The sequence below is a fragment of the Hippocampus guttulatus genome, chromosome 1, assembly GCF_054856545.1.
Source record: "Hippocampus guttulatus isolate MCC_2025c chromosome 1, RoL_Hgut_1.0, whole genome shotgun sequence".
Taxonomy (NCBI): Eukaryota; Metazoa; Chordata; class Actinopteri; order Syngnathiformes; family Syngnathidae; genus Hippocampus; species Hippocampus guttulatus.
This window is the reverse complement of record NC_141261.1, coordinates 14210336-14236265: the sequence shown is the minus strand read 5'-3', so window position 1 is coordinate 14236265 and position 25930 is coordinate 14210336. Positions and strand designations below refer to the sequence as shown.

Genomic DNA, 25930 nt, shown 5'->3' with positions numbered 1-25930 from the left:
AACGTGCCCTGCAGCAGTTCAAGAACAAGACAACCATTAAAAGCGGGAAGAGGGGCCGTGCCACAGTGAAGACTTTGCCCGAAATAACTGCAGTACATTCAATTAGTACCGAGCAGAGGGGGTCAGCAATTTAGTTTGAAACGACATCAGGCAAGCCCTCCACTAATAATATCTTAGAAGCAGAAGTGATCTAACGTTACCAATCGCTGATGGTTTGGTTTTAACAGGGTATTGTTGTCATGATGCAATATCGTGTGAAAGCTCACAGCCTCTTGTCAAAAAGACATGGTCTGTTCTCAGGCACTTTTGTCCCCCCGTTGACATTCGTACGACCCCAAAACGGCAGCAATAATCACGCTATGTTCACATTAACAAAGGATTACAATGGAAAAAACAATCTATTCGCTGATTTGAAAGGATTTGTCACATATTTCTTATTCTAACATTGGAAACGTGATATTGCCAACGAACAGTGATTGCACTGTCAAAAATTTTTTTTTTTTACAATAATCCGGTCTATGCACCCAACTCGTCTACGCACAACATTCTGATTAATATGCATTTGTGGAGTATCAATTAAGCAGTGGAATCCATCCGATTTTATCCACCTCGGAGGACAGCCGTTTTGCCCCTCGCTGTCAACTGAAAATGACATCACGTTCACGGTGCTTTAGGGCTCAGCTTGCAAACATCACATGACCAAACCCTGAAAACAGGTGAGCCATGACGCTCTTTACATTTTATGTACGGATGTATATATAGTATAGAAAAAATATACAACATAAAATAAAACTTTTCACTCTAGCAAATTAATCTCAGCTGTAAACACACACACACGCACACACACACACACACACACACACACACACACACACACACACACACACACACACACACACACACACACACACACACACACACACACACACAAATCCATCCCTAATTTAATGGAAGGCACAAAAATACAATTTACCGGTCGATCTACGTCCCAACCCTCATCTATGGTCACGAGCTATGGGTCGTGACCGAAAGAACCAGATACAAGCGGCCGAAATCAGTTTTCTCCACAAGGGTGTCTGGGCTTTCCCTTAGAGATAAGGTGAGAGGCTCGGTCGTCCGGGAGGAGTTCAGAGAAGAGCCGCTTCTTCTCCACATCGAGAGGAGCCAGATGAGGTGGCTCGGGCATCTGATTCGGATGCCTCCTGCACGCCTCCCTGGTGAGGTGTTCCAGGCATGTCCCACTGGCAGGAGACCCCAGGGACGACCCAGGACAAGCTGGAGAGACTATGCCACCTAGCTGGGAACGCCTCGGGATCCGCCAGGAAGAGCTCGAAGAGGTGGCTGGGGAGAGGGAAGTCTGGGCTTCCCTCCTAAAGCTGCTGCCTCCACAACCATAAGTGGCGGAAAATGGATGGATGGATGGATGGCACAAAAATACAGAACACTATTCTGCAAGAGTGGAGTGATCAAAAATTGCAACGATACAACACATCAAATGGACTTTATGAAGCAAAAAAACTGTCGCCTATGAAGTGCCGGCCCACACGGACAAATAAAAACGATACACATAAGCCTAACCATGTTAAAGTTATGTTTGCATGACTAAGCTGGCCCTGCAGATGGGGAAAAAAATGGTTGTCCTCCCATAAATAGTGCAAGTATGTCACAGAGGTTGTCCTACCTGGCCTGATTTGTTCCCAGCTCCAGTGCTGACCAATGGCGGAAGGTTGGAATTTGCCTCTACGGTGGTGACAATAACCTCCTCTTTCTCAAGTATGGGTTCACAGACCTCCAGGACCTGCAGAATGTCATCGCCTGCCTCCATCACGCTAGCTGTGCACGTTCCAAAATCGTCAGCCATCATACTTTGTCCTCAACCGGTCCATCACAGTGCTCGGCCAGTCCGTGTAAAACCGACGGACTGCACAATGCGGATTTGAAGCCGAGTAATGCATGAGACCACTTTATGTATACAATTTTCCCATGGTGCCTGGGGAGGTACTGCACGTCACTTGCTTCTTCATGTGTGTTTGTGTGTGCCAGGGTGGAGGGGGGTGGGGTGCTGGGGGGGGCGCTCTTGATGGAGGTTAGGGAGAAAGAAGAAAACGGGGAGAATGTGAGAGTGATGAGACGATGTCGTGGGAGAAGAGATGGAGGGTGGGATAAAAAGACGGCTAGATAAAGAGTAAGAGGAGGGGGAAGTGGTAGACTAAATAAACATTGGTGCACACCATCCCGCCGGGCTAAGAATAAACAAAATAGCGATTAGTCGATGCACTTCTCCCATCATCTTCTTCTTCACTCTTCACCGATCCTTTTTTTTTTTCTTTTACTCCCTTCAGGCGTACTTCATTCTTCTCCCGTCGTTTGCCTCGGCGCCACTCTCCGCCCATTGCTTCTGACCCAGTGAACACCGGGGGAGAGCGCGTGTGCGCGGTTAAGAGCAACCGTAAAACAAGATGCAGACAGGAAAATGCAGAATTTTCTGGCAAAACGATAAATAACAAAAGTCGGGCTGCAGCGGCACTTGGCAGATGGACGCGCAACGCACGCAAAATGTGAACATCGAAATGGGAAAGGCTGCAATCGTGATCGGCAACAGCGAAATACACCACACAACTACTGTGTCAGCAATTCGCTTACAGTGTTTTATTCTCGGTTTAAACAGCGATAACACTTTGGGTCACAAATCTCGAGCGTGAAATCTGCATTTTTGTGTAAGGAAAAAAACAGTCGCGAGGTCCTTTGAAAGCGAGGTCCTTTTTCGCAGGACAGTATTTTGACATACTGAAACACGACATAATAGGACACAGGGAGTTTGCAGGATTACCATATTTTCCGCACTATAAGGTGCACCGAAAGGTTTTCTTAAAAGCTCCCAGCGCCTTAAAATCCAGTGCACCCTGTGTATGGTCATTACGGTAATATGTCGACCACCAAGCTGGCTCCTTGCTGGAGACATGCTTCCAATGTTAGAACTTGCTGTTGGTTCAGTGAACTGTGTCGCTGCTTTATTAAATAAGTTTTTGTTGCATCTCTGAAAAAATGAGAGCTGTGGTGTTGTTTTTTTAAACGCACACTTTATTAATGGTTTTCACAGTCTTAACAAATGCAGATACGTGTTTGTCTGTCTCCGTGCCTTCTCTTCTTCCGTTCGACTCGAGAGGCGTTCATGACCGCCTCCGAAAAACGTAAATTAATGATTCCTTCAATGAAACGACAAACATTGAAAATAACGCATTAAAACAGAAAATCAAGCAAGGAAATCACAAAATAAATTCTATAGGGGAGCTATAGAATTTATTTTGTGATTTCCTCATTTGTGAATAAGATAAGATAAGATAAGAAAACCTTTATTAGTCTCGCAATGGAGAAATTCCCAATTCACAGCAGCAAAGTTATCAAAGGAAGAAGTAGAACAACAAAATATAGGAGCTGCTGGAAAGGCAGCCACTCTCGCGGCGCCATTTTGAAGTCAAAATAACAAAAATAACACAACATAAATACATAGGACACAGACAGTCGTGCAATCTTCACCACTTTTCTGCATTCATATTGTTGTCTGAAGCAGTTATAGATGAAAGAGGAGAGGATCAAAGTGTCCTTTCACCAGTGGGTCAGAGACGTCATGCTGAAAATGTGCACACGTCTGCTACAAGCTAAGTTATACAACAAAGGAATAAATAACAAAACAATTCTGAGACAGTCCAGTCTCCTACATTTTACTGACATCTGATCGTTCTGTTGGAGCTGCACTCAAGGAAATGCCAAAATAAATTCTGTAGGGGGGGCTATAGAATTTATTTTGTGATTTCCTCGCTTGATTTTCTATTTTGATGCATTATTTTCAATTTTCGTAGTTTTAATGAAGTCATCTTTAATTTACGTTTTTTGGAGGCGGTCATGAACGCCTCTCGAGTCGAACAGAAGGAGCATAGCTCCATCTAGTGGATGCATTGTAGATTGCGCCTTATAATCCAGTGCGTCCAATATATGAAAAAAAAAAGACAAAATAGCCCACTCATTGAAGGTGTGCTTCATAATCCAGTGCGCCTTTTAGTGCGGAAAATATGGTATGCTAAAAAAATAAAATAAAAAAAAAACGTTTAGCTTTGGCCAAGCCAGAATATTTTCCATGAGGATCTGGATAAAGGTGACCATAAGTGGCTGGATGACAAATAATATGAGTAATTTTTTTTTTTTGCACCACAGACCTGTTTTACATATAAAATACAACTCAACGTAACGCACAGTGTAGTAGTTGTAGTTTGTGGAAATCGTGTACGTGTCGCTCGTCAACAAAACATCCAGTGACATCTTGTGCCAAATGCTCCGCCTTACAAAGTGCCGCTTTTGCTGTCCTAAAGTGACACAATGTGGTGTGTGTCGTCTCACACAATGTCTCTGACCAGTAAAAAGCCCTCATGAACACACACTGTTGTCTGTGTATTATGAGACAAAACTTTTTGGCGACAAAGACGGATCTCGACTTCATGCTGGTGCTCTTTCTTTCCTGACTGTGTCACCTCGTTGGCGGGACAGTTTGCCACACCGCAGGGTGCTATCATCCCTCCACAGCAGCAGACTGGCAAATCCAGACTACCTCCGTAAATTGGCTTGTTGTGAGACGAAACGCCAAACACACGTGATGAGTCGACGTCAAGCATTAAAAGTCAATTGGGCCAGTCAAGTTGACTCATCGACTAAATGCCCCAATGCGGTTGAAGGAGTACATTTTCAGTTTTCAGTCCCGATGGCATCATTTGGCAGAGTCTACCGCCCGGAATCATGAAGGCATTGCTAGTCTGTTCGTCATCATCCGAGAACCACAATGTAGCCTCCAGAAGGCCAAACAAACATAAATCACTTTTAAGAACTTGGCATTGGCAGATGTTGGCGCTCTACTTAAGAGACATTCTATTTAATTATGGTCATCTTGGTTGACTACATTTAAAATACAGTACACACACACCCACACGCACATACATACATACATAGTGTGTGTGTGCGCGCGCGTCTTTACTGTTTCTTTGTCCAATAGCATGTATTGCAACCTCCATTTTTCCAGATCCAAGAGAGTCATTCTGGGTGTGTCTACTTTTGTATTCCAACAGTGGATCTTTGTTCAGAGTCATTCTCTATCTTCCATAGGAATTAGGTAAGAGGCTCCGTCCTCTGTCTGCTCGGTACCAAAGTGAGCCGCCTGCCACTTTTACACAGTTTACAAAGAGCAGTCAGCGAGATCGCCAGAGAATGATATCACATCTTTGCAACAATGGAAGTGGAATTAGTCAAAGACAAATTCTTTCTCAAACCGAGGCTATTCTTTCATGCCAAGTAGAACGAACACAAAATGTTGACTGCCCGCTGCTCTCCTCATTTTTCTGCCTTGACTTTACTGAACTGTGTGACATGAAGAACCAGGTACCGGTGAGGCAATTGTTTGCTGGTTTTGTTTCAACAAAGATGAAGGAGCATTAGAATTATAGCTCGAGCAAAGGAACCCCCCCACATCGGACAGGTCATCAGTAGTTCCTTCCTCTGATACAGTGCAAACTACCTCCTGTTTCACCAAACAATCAAACTGCGACCTGCACTTTGCCACCTCACCCTAAAGATCCACTTGAACGCAACAATAGCCACGGGACGAAGTGAGCCGAACCACGTCCACTAATGTGGCGTCACAGCACTTCGTCTTTGTATGTGTGCGTACGCAGTCGAGCAAATCCAGAAGCAACGTCCCCCCCGCAGGCAACAGTATCGAGTAAAAACACAAAGGAAGGCAAGCGGCACTCCGTTAAAATTAGACACGAGCATAAACAAACACGGGCAACGTTAACGAAGCTTTCCAACGAGGCAAAAGTAGACGGCAAGTAGGTCAGTAAAATTACAGCAGCTTTTGATTTACTTCTGTCTCGATGCACTCCCAACTGTGACAGTTGCTTGTTTGGCAACAAGAAGCGTTTGGCGCCCGATGACGGACAAGGCAGCCAGACAAGGTCACCAACATCCATATGACCTTCAGGTAACAAGCTGTCATCGCTGGACTAACTCAGTCACTCATGAGCTCAAATTCATGAGGAAGTTAGAAGAAGCCTTTGATGCAACATGGATAAGAAAGACCGCAATCTTGCGGGAGCATACTGGCTTCAAACGAGGACCAATGTGGCAGGATGGCAGATAGAAAGTTGTCAATAAATGCAAAACGTTAAATAAACGATGACATTTGAGGGACTCAAATTTGTTGGGGGTGTCAATATATCCTTGATTGTATGACCCTGTCTAAATGTCTGTGAAAGCAGGTGCTTTATATGAGAATCACGCGGATACTACAAAATAAAAACGAAATACGGTATTTAAACCCATTGGGTACTCCTGCGCCATCGAATGACAGGTAGCAATAGACCAGGAAGTGATGATCACTTTCATGCCAGAATCTAATTATTATCATATACCGTATTTTCCAGACTATAAGTCGCAGTTTTTTTTCATAGTTTGGCCGGGGTGCGATTTATACTCTGGAGTGACTTATGTGTGAAATTGTTAACACATTATTATATCATTTCACGTGTTATTTTCACATAAACCACAAGAGGGCGCTCTCGGCCTGTGTTGATAAATCGACGATGAGTCTGATGTAAGCGACATAGAAGATGAAGCGCTGTTTAAAAGTGACACCGAGGATGAAGATTTCATTGGATTTATTGATTTGGAGTGACACTGATGGTTTGGTCAACTCGTTAGCATGTTCTTTATGCTGTAGTTATCGGCATAATTCTTAATGTGTTGCGTGAACATACAAGGCACATTCTCAGTTTGTTGTTTATGCGTCATCTAACGTTAGCATATCGTGCACTTATTCAGACTGTTGTTCTCTCATGTATTTTTATTTTAAATTGCCTTTCAAGATGACATGTATGTTCTTGGTGTTGGATTTTATCAAATACATTTCCCCCAAAAATGCAACTTGTACTCCAGTTTGACTTCTGGGGGGTTTTTTTTGCCTTCTTTATTATTCAATTTCTGGCCGGTGCGACCTGCACGCCGAAGCGATTTATAATCCAGAAAATACGGTATTCATTTTGGAGATGGATGCATGAATGTTTTACTTCCCCTTCGGGTAACAGTCGGAGTCTAACCCGGTCGGCTACGCGTTAAGAGTGGTTACCAATTGCTTCATTAATATATTTGACTTCTCAGAGAAGCCCGGGAAAACTGCTCCAATTTTTGGGTGAATGTTAAATTCAGCTTGAAATCCGTCCGTGCTGTGTCAAACATTAGGAGCTCACTAAAGATTCTGCACTGAATGAATTCATGATGCTGGATGCTCTCTTCTCATTTCCATGACAGGTGGTCCAATACATTTACTAAGCACTTTACATGATTTAATGTAAAGTGGTGGACTGCGCTGCATCATCCTAAAAGCAGGTAACAATACTTTGACCACAAAGAAAAAAAAAAAGTATTTCAACAAGGTGACAAAAAAAAAGACGAATAACAGCAAAAGAAAATATCTCAGGCGATATTTATTTCACCACTGCACACCACAACCGCAATACTAACCAGAAGATTCAGACCACGTTAAGGAAAAATAATAGGATTTCAAACACAGCACACGGGCAATTTTTTGATCTCACTGTCCAAGTAATCCGGAACAATTTAGAGCAGATGATGGTATGACTGGAGAAATACATAAAGGCACATATTGTATATTTCTGATTGTATGCAAAAGTAGAATAATTCCTGTCATCATGTGAATGTAATCCCATAGATGCAAAATGGGAATCATTTCTTACCTTATATTTGTCATTTCTCAACAAATCCATCACATAATAGATGCGTTGTCATCTTCTATCGACATGCACGATGGCTGAGCACACACTTTGAGTTGTCTCAACTAAGCAGCTTGGCCTGGTCCATTTCGGGGCGGGGGGCCGACAGAAGCATTTGAGACAAACCGAGCGACTCCTCCCAAGGATTAACAAGGCTTTCTCTCCAAACTGACAAACCATCCATCTAGAGACCAACTTCGCAGCCTGCTAGAATTCTGCATATTTGCGCAGATATTTATCAACCCAAATGCAGCCGACAAGTGGACCGGCCCCTTCTGGTAAATAGCAGATGGCCTGTCGTCACACCGATAAGCACATTTGACAACGTCACCTCATTTTGACTTGTGCTAAGTCTCTCGAGCGCCCAACCTTTTCAAAATGGGATCATATTATCGGCACCGTTAGGACAGGGAGGTTTAAAACAATGAATACGAGGCTTGTTCATTGAAGTCAGATGACACGGGAGAAGGTTGTGTGATTAGTGATGGTCCGATTGGCCTACCTGGACCTGCTCGCCTCGAACAGCGGCGTCACCCAGCAGTGGCTCAGCTGGAGCAGGGTTAATAGTGACTGATTTTTCAGAGCGGCTGTCTTTGCTGCGACACTTGTGGCGATCCCGGCTTTTCTCCCTGAAATAGAAAAAAAATTTCTAATTTCCCGATTGGCCTAAAACACGGGTGTCAAACTCATTTCACATTGTGCGCCGCATACGGCCTCGGTCGATGTCAAGTGGGCCGGACCATTAAAATTATACCATACTCGGCTATAAATAACCAAAATAATATGTCTTTCCTTTGTTTTTGGTCTAAAGAAGCACAAGAACATTAGGAAAATGTTGAAATTTAATGAACATATCTTTTACAAAACATTTCATGAAGCACCTTGGATTTCCTGGCTTTGACAAATGTGCAATTTACTTTGATCATTCACATACATGCATTGCAACTGATCCCACTTATTGTACAAAGGCACAAAACTTTAACAAATAATTGGTATTGAAAAATATAGTAATGCATTTTAAGATTAAATGAGATTTATTTAGAAAGGAATTTTTAAACCATTTACATATGTGCACATAAAATCTAAATGTAATCCCTGCCTACATTTTACAAACTAAGGAGAGTGCTATTAACTCATTCAGTACCAGCCAATTCTGGACCAAGTCTGAAAAGACATTTAAAAACGTCTTTGGGAGTGAATGAGTTAAATGTGTAAAGAATAAAGTATTCACATGTCCTTGATAGCGTCTGCTGTGTTGGGTCTGTCTCAGTGACAGACTGAGGTTGCTGTTGTCTTCTACTGTGATCAAAACAGTGTGTCCCCAAGCGGATACTCCATGAATTGCACCTTATTAAAAATATTCATTCTGTGTCTTCTATGCATTTTTTCACTTTTAAATGATCCTGCAGACCCGATCGAACCTCCTTGGGGGGCCGGTTGCGGCCCGCGGGCCGTATGTTTGACACACCATGGTCTAAAAGAAGCATGATGTGCTAACCTAAATGTTCTGCTGGGAAGTGTAAAGAGCTAAATAAATAGAGACTGTCAGTGAGAGAGATAATCAACATTAATTTTCAAACATTGTTCGGCTTGCGACAAAATCCAATTCCTGACGACTTAATCTGGGCAACGTGATCCACATACAACCCAAGCATGCGCTACAACATATGAGCTCCATTGACCGCCCGTGCATTTACACTTCTAATCCCGTGTCAAATGTTAACCAGCATTAATGTTAGAGGAATCTATGAGCAAAATTGTATCATGTTTAAAGTTTCATTTAATTTGGGCACATCGAAGCGTTTGGGTGCGTATCCAGCACCCCCAAATGCCTGCACACAAAGGCGCCGGCCATCTGGCCGGGGGACTGTTGAAGTCCACAATTAGCACGTCAATACAGGTGGACAACCACAGGGGAGAAGGCGACACTCGGTCACAAAAGGGGAATGAATAATTCGGGAACAGCGGTTGAGCAACAAAAGACGAGTTGAGAACACCCGTCGCGCCCAGACGACATTGACCATCCGCAAAGTCTACAACATGCTAATTCGATGTAGACCAGCCAGAAAAGGCGCCAATGTACTGGTGGTTCAAGTTGGAAAAACAGGTAACCAATCACTACCGAGGAGCCGGACCGGGGTGCGGCATGCAAACATCGGGGGCAGTGTTTTTCTTGTATTTTGCATATGTTACAATAAAATGTCGAACTCGCGGTGGCGGGACTGAGAGTGTGATCGCGGAGCAACTAACCGTCGTTCGCTCTCAGAGATCCGCTCCCGCCGATATTGAAGACAATTTTCCTGTGTGCCGAGTCATTTCTTTAACTTTGTCCGAGAAAATCTCTGACAATTAATCAGCGTCCTCTGTCCGGCAGCACTCTGGCGACTTGGCACCGAGCCCAACGCGGATCCATTACCACTGAGAAGCTGGCATGCGTGGCCTCAGTTAATCCCTCATCTGTCTTTTTCACATTTTGCCTGCGGCCATCTCGTGTCAAGAACAAAAAAAACAACAAATGACAATTCGTGAATTAAAAGCAAAGAATGACGTTTGGTAGTACAGAAGATAACATCACAGTTGCTCAGGACTCAGCTTGCGACCAACACTGTCCAAAGGCGGAAAAGAGCTGAGCCATGACTGGCCCTGAGCAAATGTGATGTCATTTTCAGTCGACAGCAAGTGGCAGCATCAGGCAAAATGGCCCCCCCTCTGAGATGGATAAAAACCTTTGCTGCTTAAATTTTTTTCCGCCAACTCAATATTCATCAGAATACCGTGTTTTGACAAGTGGGGCCTCACACAACATATTGTTGAAACGAAAATGCTTGACTTGACTTCCCCTTCAACACCACCCAAAAGTGAGAAAAAAGGTTGCGATGCCGCACTAATAAATGGTGCTCTTGAATAAAAGCTCAAACTTCCAACTTTTATACAATTACCCTTAGCGATCCCCGACGCAAACTTACAGGACATCCTGGCGCCGTGAGAAAAGGCGGAAAGAACCTGTGAGTGACAGTGCTGGCATCGCTATGGGCTAGCGGGGCTGTGTTTTGATTCGAGGGTGTGAACCACACTGCTTTCCGCTTCTATTCTTGTACTTCCCTTCCAATAGGAACATGATCATCGCGCAGACACATACAAGTGAAAACATGACCTCCATCGCAGAGGCAAATCAAGCTGGAGAATCGAGGATGCCGCGTGGCCGTTACGTTAGATTACAAATACTTGCACATTTCTGTATCCTTAACATCCTCGGCTATTTCAAGGTTAAGACGTGGCGGTCCCGACTTGCCAGCGATGAGATATTAAGATTTTCTAGGAATCTTGTAGAAGTGAGCATCTATTTAAACACAAATGTTATTTGTGTTTACATAAATGTTATGTAACAAAATGTTATTGAAACAAAGTGTCGCACTTTGGGAGTAATTATTGCCATTGTCTTCGTCTTCACAAAAATGACATTTTTAACAGGCACACATAATAATAATAATAATAATACTAATGAAGGTAACTTGAGCAAATTTGCTATCTCAGAATTGGGTGACCAAACTGGTAGGCCCTCCGCATTCATCAGTCGCCAAAAAGTCGCACTTAGCTTCGAAAAAGTTGGTGACCACTGGCCTTGAAAGGGTTGAGATAACCAGGGACGGGAATTTCAAACAGATTTTTTTTTTTTTTTTTTTTGGGGTGGTGCCCGGTATTCCAAGATTGTTCACTTTTCACTCCAATTTTGGGAACATTCTCCCTGAAAGACATTACAGGATATCATCAATACCACAACGCGATGCTTTTTAAAAATCATTCCCATTACAGTTGGTCAGATAGTGTCCAATGTGTGTGTTGCGTGTTTACCACATTCCACGTCGGCATCTGTTCCTGAGAGTGTAATTAGACAGCAGTGATCCGAAGCTGCCTCCTGCATGGCACCCCTTCGGTGGTGTATAAAGATTACCTTCTGACTACCATGCCCAGGGCCTAGAAAGGCAACAACACTTGTTTTCTTTCCAATTAGGCGGCAGACGGTGGATTTGGGGGAGTGGAAAAAGTACCTGGTAGGGAATCCTTCAATGTTCCATTGCCAATTTTTGCCAATTGTTTGAAACCCACCCCCCTGGTATCAGGAAGCCGTGGCCAAGTGGATAACAACATTGGTTGACACCGTGGGGAGCCCGTGGGGAGCCCGTTGCACACCCGCGGCTGTCGTGACCTCAAAGCAAGACAGTGAAAACCCTGACCTGTGCTGCCGTGCGTGCAACTGAGATGGGAACCGTAGAGGAAGACATTTCCGACGTCATTAAAATTCTGGTTGGAAATGCAATTACACACACAAAGGGAACATGTTGATAAATGTCGGCTAAATAAATTGAACAATAAAACACTAAAGCAACTGAGGAGAGTGCATTCATTCATTCATTCATTCATCTTCCGAACCGCTTTATCCTCACTAGGGTCGGGGGGGGGTGCTGGAGCCTATCCCAGCTGACTTCGGGCAGTAGGCGGGGGTCACCCTGAACCGGTCGCCAGCCAATCGCAGGGCACACAGAGACGAACAACCACGCACGCCCACACTCACATCTAGGGGCAATTTAGAGTGTTCAATCAGCCTGCCATGCATGTTTTTGGAATGTGGGAGGAAACCGGAGCACCCGGAGAAAACCCACGCAGGCCCGGGGAGAACATGCAAACTCCACACAGGGAGGCCGGAGCTGGAATTGAACCCGGTACCTCTGCACTGTGAAGTCGATGTGCTAACCACTGGACTACCGGGCCGCCCTGCAATTTGGACAAATGAGATAAATGCTACATACTGTAGACACACTGCTTAAAAAGAAAAATGTGGGTGTAACATCGGTGCAGAATCTGCACATTCAACGGATTTTGTGATAATAAAAATAATAATAATAATAATGAATAAAAAAAAAAGATCTATACCACAGGTGTCAAACTCAAGGCCCAGGGGCCAGATCCGGCCTGCCAGATCATTTTATGTGGCCCGTGAAAGCAAATTGTGTGTCAACTTGCTAAAATATTACTGAAATGTCAAATTGTCATGTGTAATAAATTAGATTTAGCAATAATTTTGATACCCTGTTTGCACTCACTTGAACAATAATTGAACAAACTATGATAATTGACTGATTTCAAAACTAGTCATGTATTAATTTGTTGTGTACAAATAATCATTTTGTGGTTTCACTGTCATTACGGCCTTCCAAGGGAAGACACAAGTCCAAATTGGCCCGCGACTAAAATGAGTTTGACACCCCTGTAACACTATTAATGGTTCGTTTTCAATGAACACGGTTACTGTATATCGTATCGATAAATGTATCTGTCATGAATAGCGAGATATAAATGTCGTCCATATCATTCATCCCTACGACCAAATCAAGATTTTCTGAAATGTCAGCAAACCAATTTTTTTGCAGAATGCTGACATCACATCAAGGGCAGAATCTGCCAGGGCTGGCTTTGCACAAACGTGATCTTGTTCACAGGGGTGATTAGCACCTGCTGTCTAGAGCCGTGTCAGCGTTAAATTAGAATCAGTTTTCAATGGCCTTACCTGGATTAAAAAAAAAAAAAAAAGTAAATTCTCTGTTAGATTTTTTTTTAAGGAAAGGAGTCTGATCATCACCAACAGATTCCACCTGGAGAACATGCTCGACTTGTCGCTGGAAGGTTCTGGATATTCTCTCCCTTTGTCTCTGTGTGCATGTCCAGTTGCCAAAATACTTTGAAGAGCCCCGCACGAATAGCTGTAAATCCTCAATGTTAACGATGAAACATACTTTTGTGAAACATCTCCAATTAAAGATAAAAGCGTGAATGGGTCGGTCTGATGTTGACAAGAAAGGGGTTCTCTCATCCTATCTGCAGAGCCATCAGAAATTAGGCCTGATCGGGCCTGTCAAAGCGGAGCTGTGGTGACACACTAATGCGTAGCCAGAGGAAGAGGAGCAAGATAACCCGATAGCAGCTCCGAGCGTGGCTCAACATTAAAGAGAGGGTAGGATTCCATTTTACCCGTGCCGATGGGAACCCCGTGAGCGCCCAGAGTGGTAGGAATAGCCAGAGTAGGTGGACTCCGTGTCCATGGCAACGCCGCGCCGCAATTCAGCCGGACGTCGTCTGTCCTGTTCACAGAGAGGCGAAGGGTGGCCGTCTTGCTCAGGCGGTCGGTTTGGAAATGAACCCTGAGGCAGGGAAACATCGACCTGGGTGGGGCGAACATAAAAATAAATAAATAAATAAATAAAATTACATTTAGAATGTGACAAAATCAAGAAGATGAATTTCAGTAGGTAAATCCCGGCTGGATGACTGCAATACACTTGGAGTCAGCCAATCCTCCATTACGTGTCTCCAGTTGGTCCAGAATGCTGCTGCTCGCCTCTTGACTGGTATTCATTCGTAAGAGGGAGCACATAACACCTACTCTGGCATCCCTACACTGGCTCCCGAGACATTTGAGAGTTTTTTTTCAGATCCTATTATTTGTTTTCAAATCTTGAAATGGCTTCGCCCCATCCTCCGCCCCTTCACATCTGCAGACCAGACATTATTCGAGGTACCAAGAACTAAGCGGAGGCTCAGAGGGGACCGTTGCCGGTCCCTCTCTTTGGAATGACCTCCCACTGAAAATTAGGCAAGCTCCATCGCTGCCCATCTTTAAAACTGCTCTCAAAATTCATTTCTATTTTTTGGCTTTTGACTCAGCTGCACTCAGACTTGATTTTTTGTTTGACTGTTTTTGTGCTTGCCACTGTCTTCATTATTCATGTATTGTTTATTTTTGTATCTATGATTTTTGCTCCATGTACAACACTTTGTATACAGCGGTGGTTGTTTTCAAGTGCTCTAGAAATACACTTCAGGTGAGTACAGATTCATGATGTAACGAGGTCCGACTGTAGCGCAAATAAAAAAAATAAAAAGTTCCGCATGGCACACTAAACACTGAACCTTTTTGTGTCATGGTATAATGGATTACTTTTTAAAAAACTGCCATATTCCAGTTTCACCATCTCACCTGCGACTATGAGCATTATCCAGGAGCCTCATTATTCAGGACTAATGTTTTATAATTTTTTGCCTTCCTAAATAAAATGTTGAAAAATGAAAATAAGAGCCCAACATCCGATTGGCGGTTTATCCTGGAATCCTGGTTCTGGTAATGCCATTTGAAACATTTGGAGAACCCCTCGGAATTTCAGCCCCTGCGAGCTTATTGGTGGATATTTTTTCACTCAAACTTGTCAGCCAAGAGGAGAAGGTTTTTCCCCGAGTAAGTTTTTCCCCGCAAGTTTGATCGTTTTCCTCCAATTTGAAGATGTTTTTGGACCACATTTTCTGCAGGTCCGATCGGCTCAAAACATTGCCCAAGAGGGCGCAAAAATGGATGGATGATTTGGATTTGCTTGAATCTCAACGAGATCGTTTAATTAAACTGAGAGGAAAAGGTAAAAAGCAGGTGCTTTCATGTGATCTGCCGCTCGCTATCAAAAAAAACCCAAAACCAAAACACTATTCTCAAGAGTCATAAGATGTGGCCAGTTCAAACGTCCCACTCCTAAACATGGAGCCCGCTCGCGCAGCACACCAGCAAAGCCACGGCTCTTGAAATGCGCTTGGCAAGAATACAAATGTCCAAAAAATAAATCACACAAGGCAGGCAAGAGATACGCCGCATGGAAAATTCACATTCCGGTGCCTGAGCACACTCACCTCGAACACCTCCACCTCCTCTTGATGGGGAACGGACATAAATACTATGACGATAAGATGATTTCAACAATATCTGATGAGGAAAAAATAAATAAATCATCAAAATTTGAACAAATGCTTTTCTGACTGCCGACGAGCTGCACTACGTCGCCACTGGAAACTCCCACTGAAACTTCCTGGCCTTGCTTCCAGCAGTATGCCCAAAAGAATTTACGGCTCATTTGGAGGTGCTTTGAAAGTTCTCCCTACTGGTCAACATTGTTGTATTCACGACTTGACTTGGCAATTAATCGCTCCCAAAATTCGCCAAGTTCACAATGACAAACTTCGAAGAAAAGTGGCATCGGGGCAGCTGCGAGTGACTTCATGGGCTGTGTTCGGGAATGTCTGCCTTGCATGACTTTCATTCAAGGGTTGAGGGGGGGAGCAAACACTCATTTTAACAACCCCCAACTCATTGACTGACAGTCGTACGACTGGTTGTCCAATCTCAACTCGGATCAAAGGATCCTGGAATGCCACCGGCTCGCTGAAGACGGTCCCCCCTGTCACCGTCGGGGCGTGTTCGGATCTTTCACGCGGCCGAGACGTGCAGTTGCCGTCTTTTCATTTCAACCTGGATGACTAACAGTCACCAGACAACAAATTACTCTGTCTCAGCGGTCAGCCAGGGTGCAGATTCCAGGGATTTTCCGATGAGTCAAGTCATCCGACAGTCTAAAACAGCCTTGACTCATTAACCGTTAGTTGATCTTAAAGCAAACAAAACAAAAAAAAGCCATTTGTGCACATTGTTTTCTTGATGTTATTGTAAGTCCCCTTCCAAAGCACCAAGCAACAAATTAGAGGAATGCTTTCATATGTGTCTCTTCTTACATATGAATATGACAGCATAGATCAATATTTGCCCTGAAGACATTTGATCAATATGGTGAAAAATAATCCCGATTAGGCAGACGGTGCTCCAGTGTTTAGCGTGTCAACCTCACAGTGCAGAGGTTGTGGGCTCGATCCCGGCTGCGGCCTTCCTGTGCGGAGTTTGCATGTTCTCCCCGCTCCTGCGTGGGTTTTCTCCGGGTACTCCGGTTTCCTCCCACATTCCAAAAAACATGCACGGCAGGTTGATTGGACACTCCGAATTGTCCCGAGGTGCGAGTGTGAGCACGGTTGGTTGTTCGTCTGTGTGTGCCCTGCGGTGGGCTGGCAACCGGTTCAGGGTGTCCCCTGCCTACTGCCGGAAGAGGCTACAGCACGCCCCGCGACCCTTGTAAGGATAAAGCGGATCGAAATATGGATGGATGGATCCTGGTAAGTGATAGAAAATATGTGTGGTGATATATTGATGTAATAATGTGTGGTCTTTTCCAATTATATCATTAGAAAATATGTACCTCTGTGTTCGACATGTCAAGTGAAAACAGACAGACGGACAGTAGGAGTGGTTGCGCTTTCGCCTGTGAGCCGTGAAGAAGCACGAAAAACCTCACGATGCAAATTGTCGGGTTGAGATAACGCGGGACGCTAAAATGATGTCGATTTGGAATGCCAATTTGCACAGTGGAACACAATGTTCGGGGAATTGTTTGTGCTGCTTTTTTTGGGGGGGGGTATCTTTTTTAAGGCTCTTCGTCAGCTGTTTACTCGAGACAATGAAGACACGGCTGTCATATTGCGCAAACCCAGAAAAGGGTACACTAAAATATCCCCGATGAATCTCACGTCACGGCGTGATGTGCAAAGAGCGCCCATTTTTTACAAATAAGAATTGGCAAAGCAAGACAATAGTGTGAGTCATACTACATGGCTCAAATGACCGTCTTGCATTTTTTTTTCCCTCCCGTGCGGCCCAGTTCAGTTACCATAGTGGTGCAATGAAAAAAAAAAACTAACAAAAAAATAGAAGGAACCAGATATCCTCTGATCGTATTATACGCGGTGTCATTGTGAACAGTGCAGGCAGTCTGCCATGAAAACAGAGGAAACAATGTGCAACCCCAAGAAGCCCTTTCAACAAAAACGACAGCATGAAGGGAAAACTCAGTCCAGGCTGAACTAAACACCGTCATCTTTAATATGAACTTTGTTGACTTCCATATGCACACGCAGCAACATCAACGATGGGTCTTGAGAAAGTAGAATGTAAATAGAAAGTAATTGTGCTCCTGGGGCTGTTGAGAAAAGCCGCGGCGTGACAGGCCGCTGGACCGACGTACATCGTTGCTCACTGACCCGAAACTTGCGGATCGCCGCAGCGGCAACGTGAAGCGGCAGCTGTGAATAGGTTTTGTGATATCCCACTGAGCTGTTAGTACGGATTACAGTGGTTATGGTGCCGTGTTTAGTTCTGGTTTGGCCAAACCGTAGTGCGCCAATGCAGACACGAGTGCCGCCAAGAGCTTCGTGCGGGCAACATTTTACGTTGCGAGAAAGGTAAGGTTTTCCATCCTTATAATATATATATATATATATATATATATATATATATATCCTGATGTCATAGTTCTCCATAGAACAACATGTAATTCATTGACATTTTTCTGCAATGTTTTCTCATTTCCATAGAACACATAGTTAATAAAATAAAAGGTCAATAAATATAAAATAAAACAGATGTCCAATGGTCAAAAAAGTACTATCCCAAATATCATTTTGTCAGAGCATACATTGATGTGCTTCGGATAACATCTTAGTCCACATCAAACGCACACTCTTCAAGTTGATTAAAAAAGTGCGTTTCACGCTAGGATTTATAGTTATACGTCTGTGCTTGACAGGCTTTCCATCAAACGTGACTGCCATGTTTCTCCCCCCCTCCCGCCACATCACTTGCTTTAATCTTTTGAAAGGCAAAGGCAACGTCCTCAATGTGGGATTTAATAGGTCAATGGGTCCAAGTTCATGCAGGGTGCAAAAAGGAGCCTGGAGCAACAAAATTAAAAGCTAATTTATGATCAGAGTCTGCAGTGGACTGTCTATTTTTACAATGTTTACTGCCAAGCTTACGAGTGCATGGCCCCGTACTGAACTGTGATTCCAGGTGCTTTCTAAAACAGACGTTTTGCACAAAGAATTAGGACTGTCATCGTCTAATATTCTTAGAATCGCTCATCCCATCAATTCATCGATTAGTCAGATACTATTTTATTTTAAAGTGTATTACAAAACCATTTTTTTTCCTCCAGATAACTATTTACAAATAAATTATTATTATTTTTTTTTAAATTTAGTGTTGTTTCGTAAACTGATTCAGTTACTGGTTCGGTCATGGTTTTTCAAACTAAAAGGAGATGTTTAGAAATGTCTAATTTTGATTAAAACACAAATAATAATCAGTCTGTCATCATGAAAGACTACAGAAAAATCAGAGAATAATTAGTGTTGAGATAGCACAAAAATGTTGCCCACTCGGCATCCGGTGAAGCTTGGTAAAGGGGGATTCCCCCAACTGCGGCCCCTTCTCAAGGTTTTTCCACCCAGATGTTTTTGTTTTTTTTAAGCGGGGGGCGGGGGGGTTCCTTGCCCTGCTAGGGGTTAAGATCAGGGGATGTCGTTAATATTTGTCAACTGTGCGCCTTTGAAGCCTTTTGAGACTCTTCTGTGATGAAGAGCTATCTAAATAAATTTGACTTGAAATCAGAGGATTTGGACAATTTTAAGTTAAACAATAGCTTTAAATGATTACTCGATAATTAAAATAGATGTTGCTTAACAATTAATTACTCATTGATTAACTACAGTAATTAATTTTGAGGAAAATTAATAAATTATTTGGGGGGGGGGGGGTACACACCAAATACTGGCTGTCCTCCATTATTGTCCTTTGTTTACAAGTGACCCAGCCCTCCACTTGGAGTTGACTGGCGACTTAAGACTGTCACCATGCTAATCATATGATTGATGTAACCGACTTCTGAGGCCCTTAAACTTGACATGGTGCAAGAGGCTAATTTATGCACGCTATCAAATAGTTTGAAGTCACTGGACCTCAGTTTCGTGACCAGCTCATAAGCTTTCAAAGACCAAACAGGGTGGAAAGCACAAATACGATAAAGGAGGAGCATCTCATGAATAACAAAGAAGGGTCTGTCGCGTTTCAGATTTCACAAAAAAAGCCATTCATCTGTTTTCCATGTTGTGGAATCAAAGAAAAAAATCATTTTACAGCATGGCTGAAACTGGAGCAGTTGACTTGCAATGGCAAACTTCAGCTGCCTCGACTATCCTAGTGTGTCTGCAAAATAGTGACTTCCCTCGAGTAAACATCAAAGCTCCATTGCAGATGAAGTCACGAGACAAGCAGCAGCATGAGGAGAAGGAGCGCACCGTGTCACATGTTTGCAGTGTTGATGTTCGCGGCAGAGCAAACGAGAGTTATGACTGCAGTGGAATTGGGCTGGCATTCCAGAAAGTAACCGAATTCAACCTCCAGTTGGGAAAGGACCACACTCCAGCTAACCCTGAGCTGTTGACTAAATATTGGAGGTGCATGCAACAAACAATCGATTAATTGGCAACGATCCATCCATCCATTTTCCGATCCGCTTATCCTCACAAGGGTTATGGGGCGTGCTGGAGCCTACCCCCGCTGTCTTCGGGCAGTAGGCGGGGGACACCCTGAACCGACAAAGAACTACCCACATTCCCACTCACACCTAGGGACAATTTTGAGTGTTCAATCAGTCTGCCATGCATGTTTTCGGAATGCGGGAGGAGACCGGAGCACCCGGAGAAAACCCACGCAGGCCCGGGGAGAACATGCAAACTCCAGATCGGAAGGCCGCAACTGGAATCAAATCCCGCACCTCTGCATTGCGAGGCTAACCAGTCGACCACCGGCCCTAATTGGCAACTAATAGATGAGCAAATGTGTCAACAAGACATGAACTTAAAATGATCCAAATCTTCAGAGTTTCAGTTTATCAACACTCAATATTGTCAGATTTCTTTAGTCCTCCAAGAAAGCAGACTTCTTCGTGTTTCATAAGGATGGACGATAACTACCGGACAGATAACTCTCTGACTGACATTGGAAAAAAAATTGGTCTGATATCAACAAAACTGGACCACTAACAGGAGGCGCTTGAAATACACCAACATTGGTCTGGGTACCGTCACTTTAAAAGTGTCACATGGTTGGATTCTGCTGCATGGCGTAGCACGTATTTATGGCACAGCCATCACCAGAACTCTACAATGTTGGGACTATTATGCTCACTGCACACGTTGAAGCGGCAATGGCTGGATGAGCACTCCAGCACGCAAAAGATGACTGACACCTGGACTCGGAGGCCTGGGATGTAAGCATACGCTTCAGCTGGCCATAAGAGAGACTGTGCTGAGGCAGACCACATATGACCACCCCCCCCCCCCCCACATACCCTGTATTTTGGTCATGTCGCCATCAAATGCAAATGTAATATCAAATGCATTCCTTTGCAGATGAGAGAATTTGAAATTTCATATCACGATGGTCATAGTTAGAATTTGTAAATAACGGGAAGCCAAATTAATTTTCAGGCGTGCAAGTCAGACTTGACTTGATTTACGATGTGCTTAAAACAAGTGCCGACTTGACTTGCTTGAATTTTCGGGAGGACTGGACTGACTTGATTTTTGCCACATTAACTTGGGAAACTTGAAATTCATCACTTGAAACTTGCTTCAGATTGGTACCTACGGTATGTGACTTAGTCCCACCTCTGCCCCGCTGTCATCACGCAGTCCGCGAAAGTTCGAGTGACTTCATGGCGAGACAAGCAATTAAAACGTCAAATTCCCACAATGTCCCCTTTATAGCTTGCCCTCACGAGAATCAGAAACTATCCACATGTGCTTCTTAAAGTTAATCATTTCGGCATTACTTTGGTACATTTCTCAATGACAGCCTGTGAATGGAATCTCCCGAGACGAACTAACAAGAGTGTACAAGATACACATTTATATGCAACCTGCATTCTTGGACAAGCTATGACTTTCACTTCACTGCGAGAATAATAGATGAATGGATGTTTTATTTCAGCTCAACACTCTCGATATTTAAGGCAGTCCACCATCGACTTTGCTGTTTTCATGGTGAGGCGTGACATGTCTCGAACTGAAAGACAAATGATCACGATAAGGCAACTGTCTTTCATTTGGACTGTGTTTGTTAAACATAGTTCATATACTGGCGTAGTGAACATACACTAATACGTATCACTGCGCCGGTTGCATTTCAGAACTAATAACTGTTGTCATGTATCCCTGCGCTCCTCACGCTTCAACAGCTGAGTCCCAAAGCAGGGAAATAAGCTCACGTTCACCAAACAACATTACGATAAGCGAAGCCATTACAGAAAAAAATAAAAAAAATACAAACATTAACTCCTTCATAACAATGTGACATGTCGAAGCTGCAGGGTCATGGTTTCGGCTTTGGTTAGTGCGTCAGTCTCGTAAAAATCATACAGGTAGATGACAAAGGCGTGCCTTTTCCTATCAACAACCAAGTAACTTTCTACATTCGAACGAGTTATTGAGCGAACATACACAAACACACATGTCGTCAACAGCAACGGAGACAGGAAGACTCTCACGCAGGGACCTTCACACCCCACTGAGCTAACTTGCTAATTAATTAGCTCATCACAAACGTGCAGCACAAGCGTCATTGAAGTGAAGCGAAGCTCACCTGTTGTGGGGAACAATCTCATTCCCGTGCTTGACTTGACATCCAGAGGTTGTAAAACAGTTGGGCTACAAGAGGGAAGCAGCCCTTGCTAACAGTAGGGGGCGGGGGTTCACACCGCCACTTTGGAATGTTCAGCGGCAGTGGCTGGCAACACCGCTGGGGTGGAGTGAGGCGACCGGCCGCTAGGAGGTGGTAGCTTGCTCGAAAAGATCGAGAAGTGGGTCCTTTTCTCGCAGTGGTGTCCAAACTTTCTCTTCCGATTACCACATTCAGAAAAATGGAAGGATGCAAGAGCACTAATTACGATTAAATCAACACGTTCTTGCTTCGTTTATTTTTCTAGGCTTTATATTGAACAAAATGGGAGTTTTCATCCTTCCATCAGACATAAGACCTCTTCCTCCTCTGCACACACTTTCTCTCTCTCTCTCTCTCTCTCTCTCTCTCTCACACACACACACACGCACACACACACACACACACACACAAATAGATACTGTAGCTAGATAGATGACTGACAAATATTGGATAACTTCTCGGGTAGCTTGCATGCACAATAAGCGTATCGGCCACGCGCACCGGCCATGTGCACGGCAAGTAAACTGCCTACAGAGGCACGCACATTGTGTGGAATGCACTCGGCCAAAGTAGCACTGTCAGACAGCAACAACAAAGTTAAGTTATGGCTCGTCACGTATTTCGGGGCAAGTAGGGGTCATAAAATTTCAGGATTCTGGGCTGGCCAGACTGCTGACACAAAAGGTGAAGTTTAGTGAGATACGAGTTGAATTCCTTCAGTGACCATGCTCGTAGCTCAAAGCCTCTTACCACAAATGTAAACATACAGTATATTATAACCATAATTGCGTATTTAAATAGAGGACTTCAGACTTCAAATGTTTTTTGATTTGAGTGGATAAAAAGTTTTGCCACCAATGACTAACAACCATTTGACCAAAAGTGGTGCTCCTGACTGGGATGGTGCAGTTGCCTACGATACTGTTAAATTAAGTTAAATCAAAACAAATGTTAAGGATACCCGTCCAGATTGGCTTGTTGCTGCGCTTCTTTCTGCTAAAAGATTCACACACGCGCGCGCGCGCAGACACACACTCACACGCACACGCGCACACACGCACGCACGCACGCACACACACACACACACACACACACACACACATATTTAAGAAGCAACAGATGCCCCCAGCGATGAGGTGGCTGATGTGTATAAATCAATATTTTTGTCCTCCTTTCATACCCCCCCGCCAAACACACACACACACGCCTTAGAACCGATGCCCTCCAGAACACAATAGAGGTCATGACTTTAGTATGACCCCTCTCCATTCCCTCGCAGAGCCAAATAAAGCCAATACTCTGTCATTGATGGGGATGGTGCGACTCGCAACTATAATTGTAATCAATTATTTTTCTTATTATCCACTCATATTTATAAGATTTGGAAAGGTGATTTTGCACCCGCATTGATACATGAGGCGCATTCAAATAATTCCCAACGGAATGTGTGGATTTGATAAGAAACAAGTGAATACGTGGTTTTGTCAAGAACAAGACCGTTGCGGCGTCTGCTGTTTGTGAAAGATTAGTGCGCCATCATGTGGTAGAGTTTGTCTATTACAACGTTGGCGATTTGACCTCTCGCAACTCAGTTGTGACGTGCACGATTTCACGTTTTCAAGGAGTCCTTCCAGTAGACATCAGAAAGTTTCGGTGGATTCAAATGTGTGCATCAAAAATCATTTCATTACAAATACAATTTCTTCTTTTCCTTCCTGGCCTACTTTCTTTCTTTCGTCAGAGTTGCTTTTTAGTCGTCTGAGTTCCTTCTTTCCTTTGTCGACACCTGCTTTTCGAAGTCTTAGTTAAGCCTCCTTAACTCTTACCCCCCTTCTAACCTTCTTCCTTCCCTCCTTCCTTCTGTCATTAAAATCTTGTTTTCCGCTGACCTTCCTTCCACCTCAGGAAAGTTTTTTTATCCTTTCCTTCCTGATCTTATTCCTTCTCTCCTACCATCCTTTCTGCCTTTGTTTCTTTATTCCTTCCCTTCAGAGCCACTTTTTTAAAAATTTTCCTTTGTTCCATCCTTTGCTTTAACCTGCTTTTCAGCCTTCCTTCTTTCCTTCCTTTCTTCCTTCTGTCCACCTCAGACATGATTTTTCCTCTTTCATTCCTTCTCTCCTATCTTCCTTTCTGGCTTCCTTCCATCAGAGCTTCTTTTTTCACTTTGCATCCTTCCTTCATTAGCTTAAAGTTGATTTTCTGCCTCCGTGCTTTACCTCAGTCCCACTTTAAAAAAAAAAACATCCTTCTTTCCTTTGCTCAAGCCTATTTGTCCGCCTTCTTTTCTGACCACATTCCCTTCACCTCATACATGATTTTTTTCCTTTCTGCCGTGCTAACTTCCCCGAGACTCACTTTAAAATGTTCTGTCATTTATTTATTTATGTATTTATTTATTTAATGCTGAATGCCGCTATACTATTCTGCCTTTCTCCATTTCTTTGGTACAATACTGCTTTTTTCAAATCCACCTTGTTTGTTTGTTCCCCCAAAATAATTGACACTATTCACAGTACCTGTAGAAAAGTTTGTTTACCTACTATTGGGCCATATCATTATGCACAATTGATTCCAATGCATGTTGGGTCAGAAGCACGCGCTGCCACTTATTGCGTTCATTCAAAGTGGAAAGCACGTGCAGATGGCCGCGATTGAGAAGGCGAGGTGCCATAGCTCTCAACCCCCCACCACAGTCCCCGATGAATTGAATTTGGTGTCCAGAAGATGGATGGCTCCCTCCCCAAAGACACACAGTTTATGAGTTTGGGCTTTTTGGGTAAATAGGAAGAGAAAATGATAGTGTGTAAAAATGAAGATAAAGTGGGAAGAGATGTCTTTATAAGCCCACGCACACATGATGCAGGTGCTGATACGTATATGGCTCAAAGTTATAATCATAAACATATATTGATTATGCACTTTGCACTGATATGAATGAAGAATGACAACACATGGAATGGTTGTGATGCTCTTGACAACGAAGAACCAACACCCCTTTGTCAACAAAACACAACAAATATTCATTAAAAATACTCTAAATTTACAGTACTTCAGTTTCACAAAATCGGCCGAATCATGATCGGAAGGGACGTGACCACACAACATTTTAGTAACATTATGTATATGCAATATTGCTTCGTTTTTGTTGACATGCAGTGCAAATTTGAGATAATAGTTTTAGGAGCAACTTATCTTTGAATACAGATGGTGGAGCAACACACATTGACAGAAATATAACCGGATAACTGTAGACTAAAGTCAACAGTCTCCGCGCCTCATCGCTGAACAGCTTGCCAAATTTTCTCCATGACAAAGCCCAATATTTTGGTGAGGTCACCTTGCCTTATCTGTGCAACTTTATATAAGATAAGAATGTAAAAAAAAACTCCACATATGTTGTCAGAGTTACATGATGGTGAGTCACAATCATATCAGAGCATTTAATTGACTAAGGTTGGGAGGAGTAATTGGTTCCCATATGTAGATGACATAATAATTTATTGATTATTTTTGGACCTCGATGGTCCAAAAAAAGGGGGGGGGGACCACCAGGACGCTGATTAAAGTCACCTTGTCACACGCAATGACACATCTACAACAATTGGATTTCAAAGATCTT

General features: G+C 43.5%; 1 protein-coding gene and 1 long non-coding RNA gene across 5 annotated transcripts in view; both read right to left on the bottom strand.

Annotated features, from left to right (window-relative positions):
- LOC147210509 (vang-like protein 1) overlaps positions 1–22374 on the bottom strand; it is a 33153-nt gene extending 10779 nt beyond the window's left edge. For 2 of the 4 annotated variants that reach the window (XR_015100963.1, XM_086111745.1), the window contains exons 1-3: positions 22231–22374; positions 13860–14050; positions 8335–8461 (exon numbers count right to left, since the gene is read on the bottom strand). Coding sequence is in view for 3 of the 4 variants with exons in the window: in XM_086111745.1 (XP_085967871.1) it covers positions 8335–8461; positions 13860–13930 (198 nt within the window). In the remaining variant the exon portion in view is untranslated. Of the gene's footprint in view, positions 1–1681; positions 1924–7796; positions 7912–8334; positions 8462–13859; positions 14051–22230 lie in introns of those variants that run through there. The other 2 variants (XM_086111762.1, XM_086111753.1) reach the window with 2 other exon arrangements.
- On the bottom strand, positions 8963–12749 carry LOC147210510 (uncharacterized). Its single transcript, XR_015102981.1, has 3 exons — positions 11882–12749; positions 11685–11807; positions 8963–11577 (listed from the first exon to the last, which is right to left on the bottom strand). It is a non-coding gene; the product is annotated as an uncharacterized LOC147210510 (long non-coding RNA).
- Positions 22375–25930: the final 3556 nt, after the last annotated feature.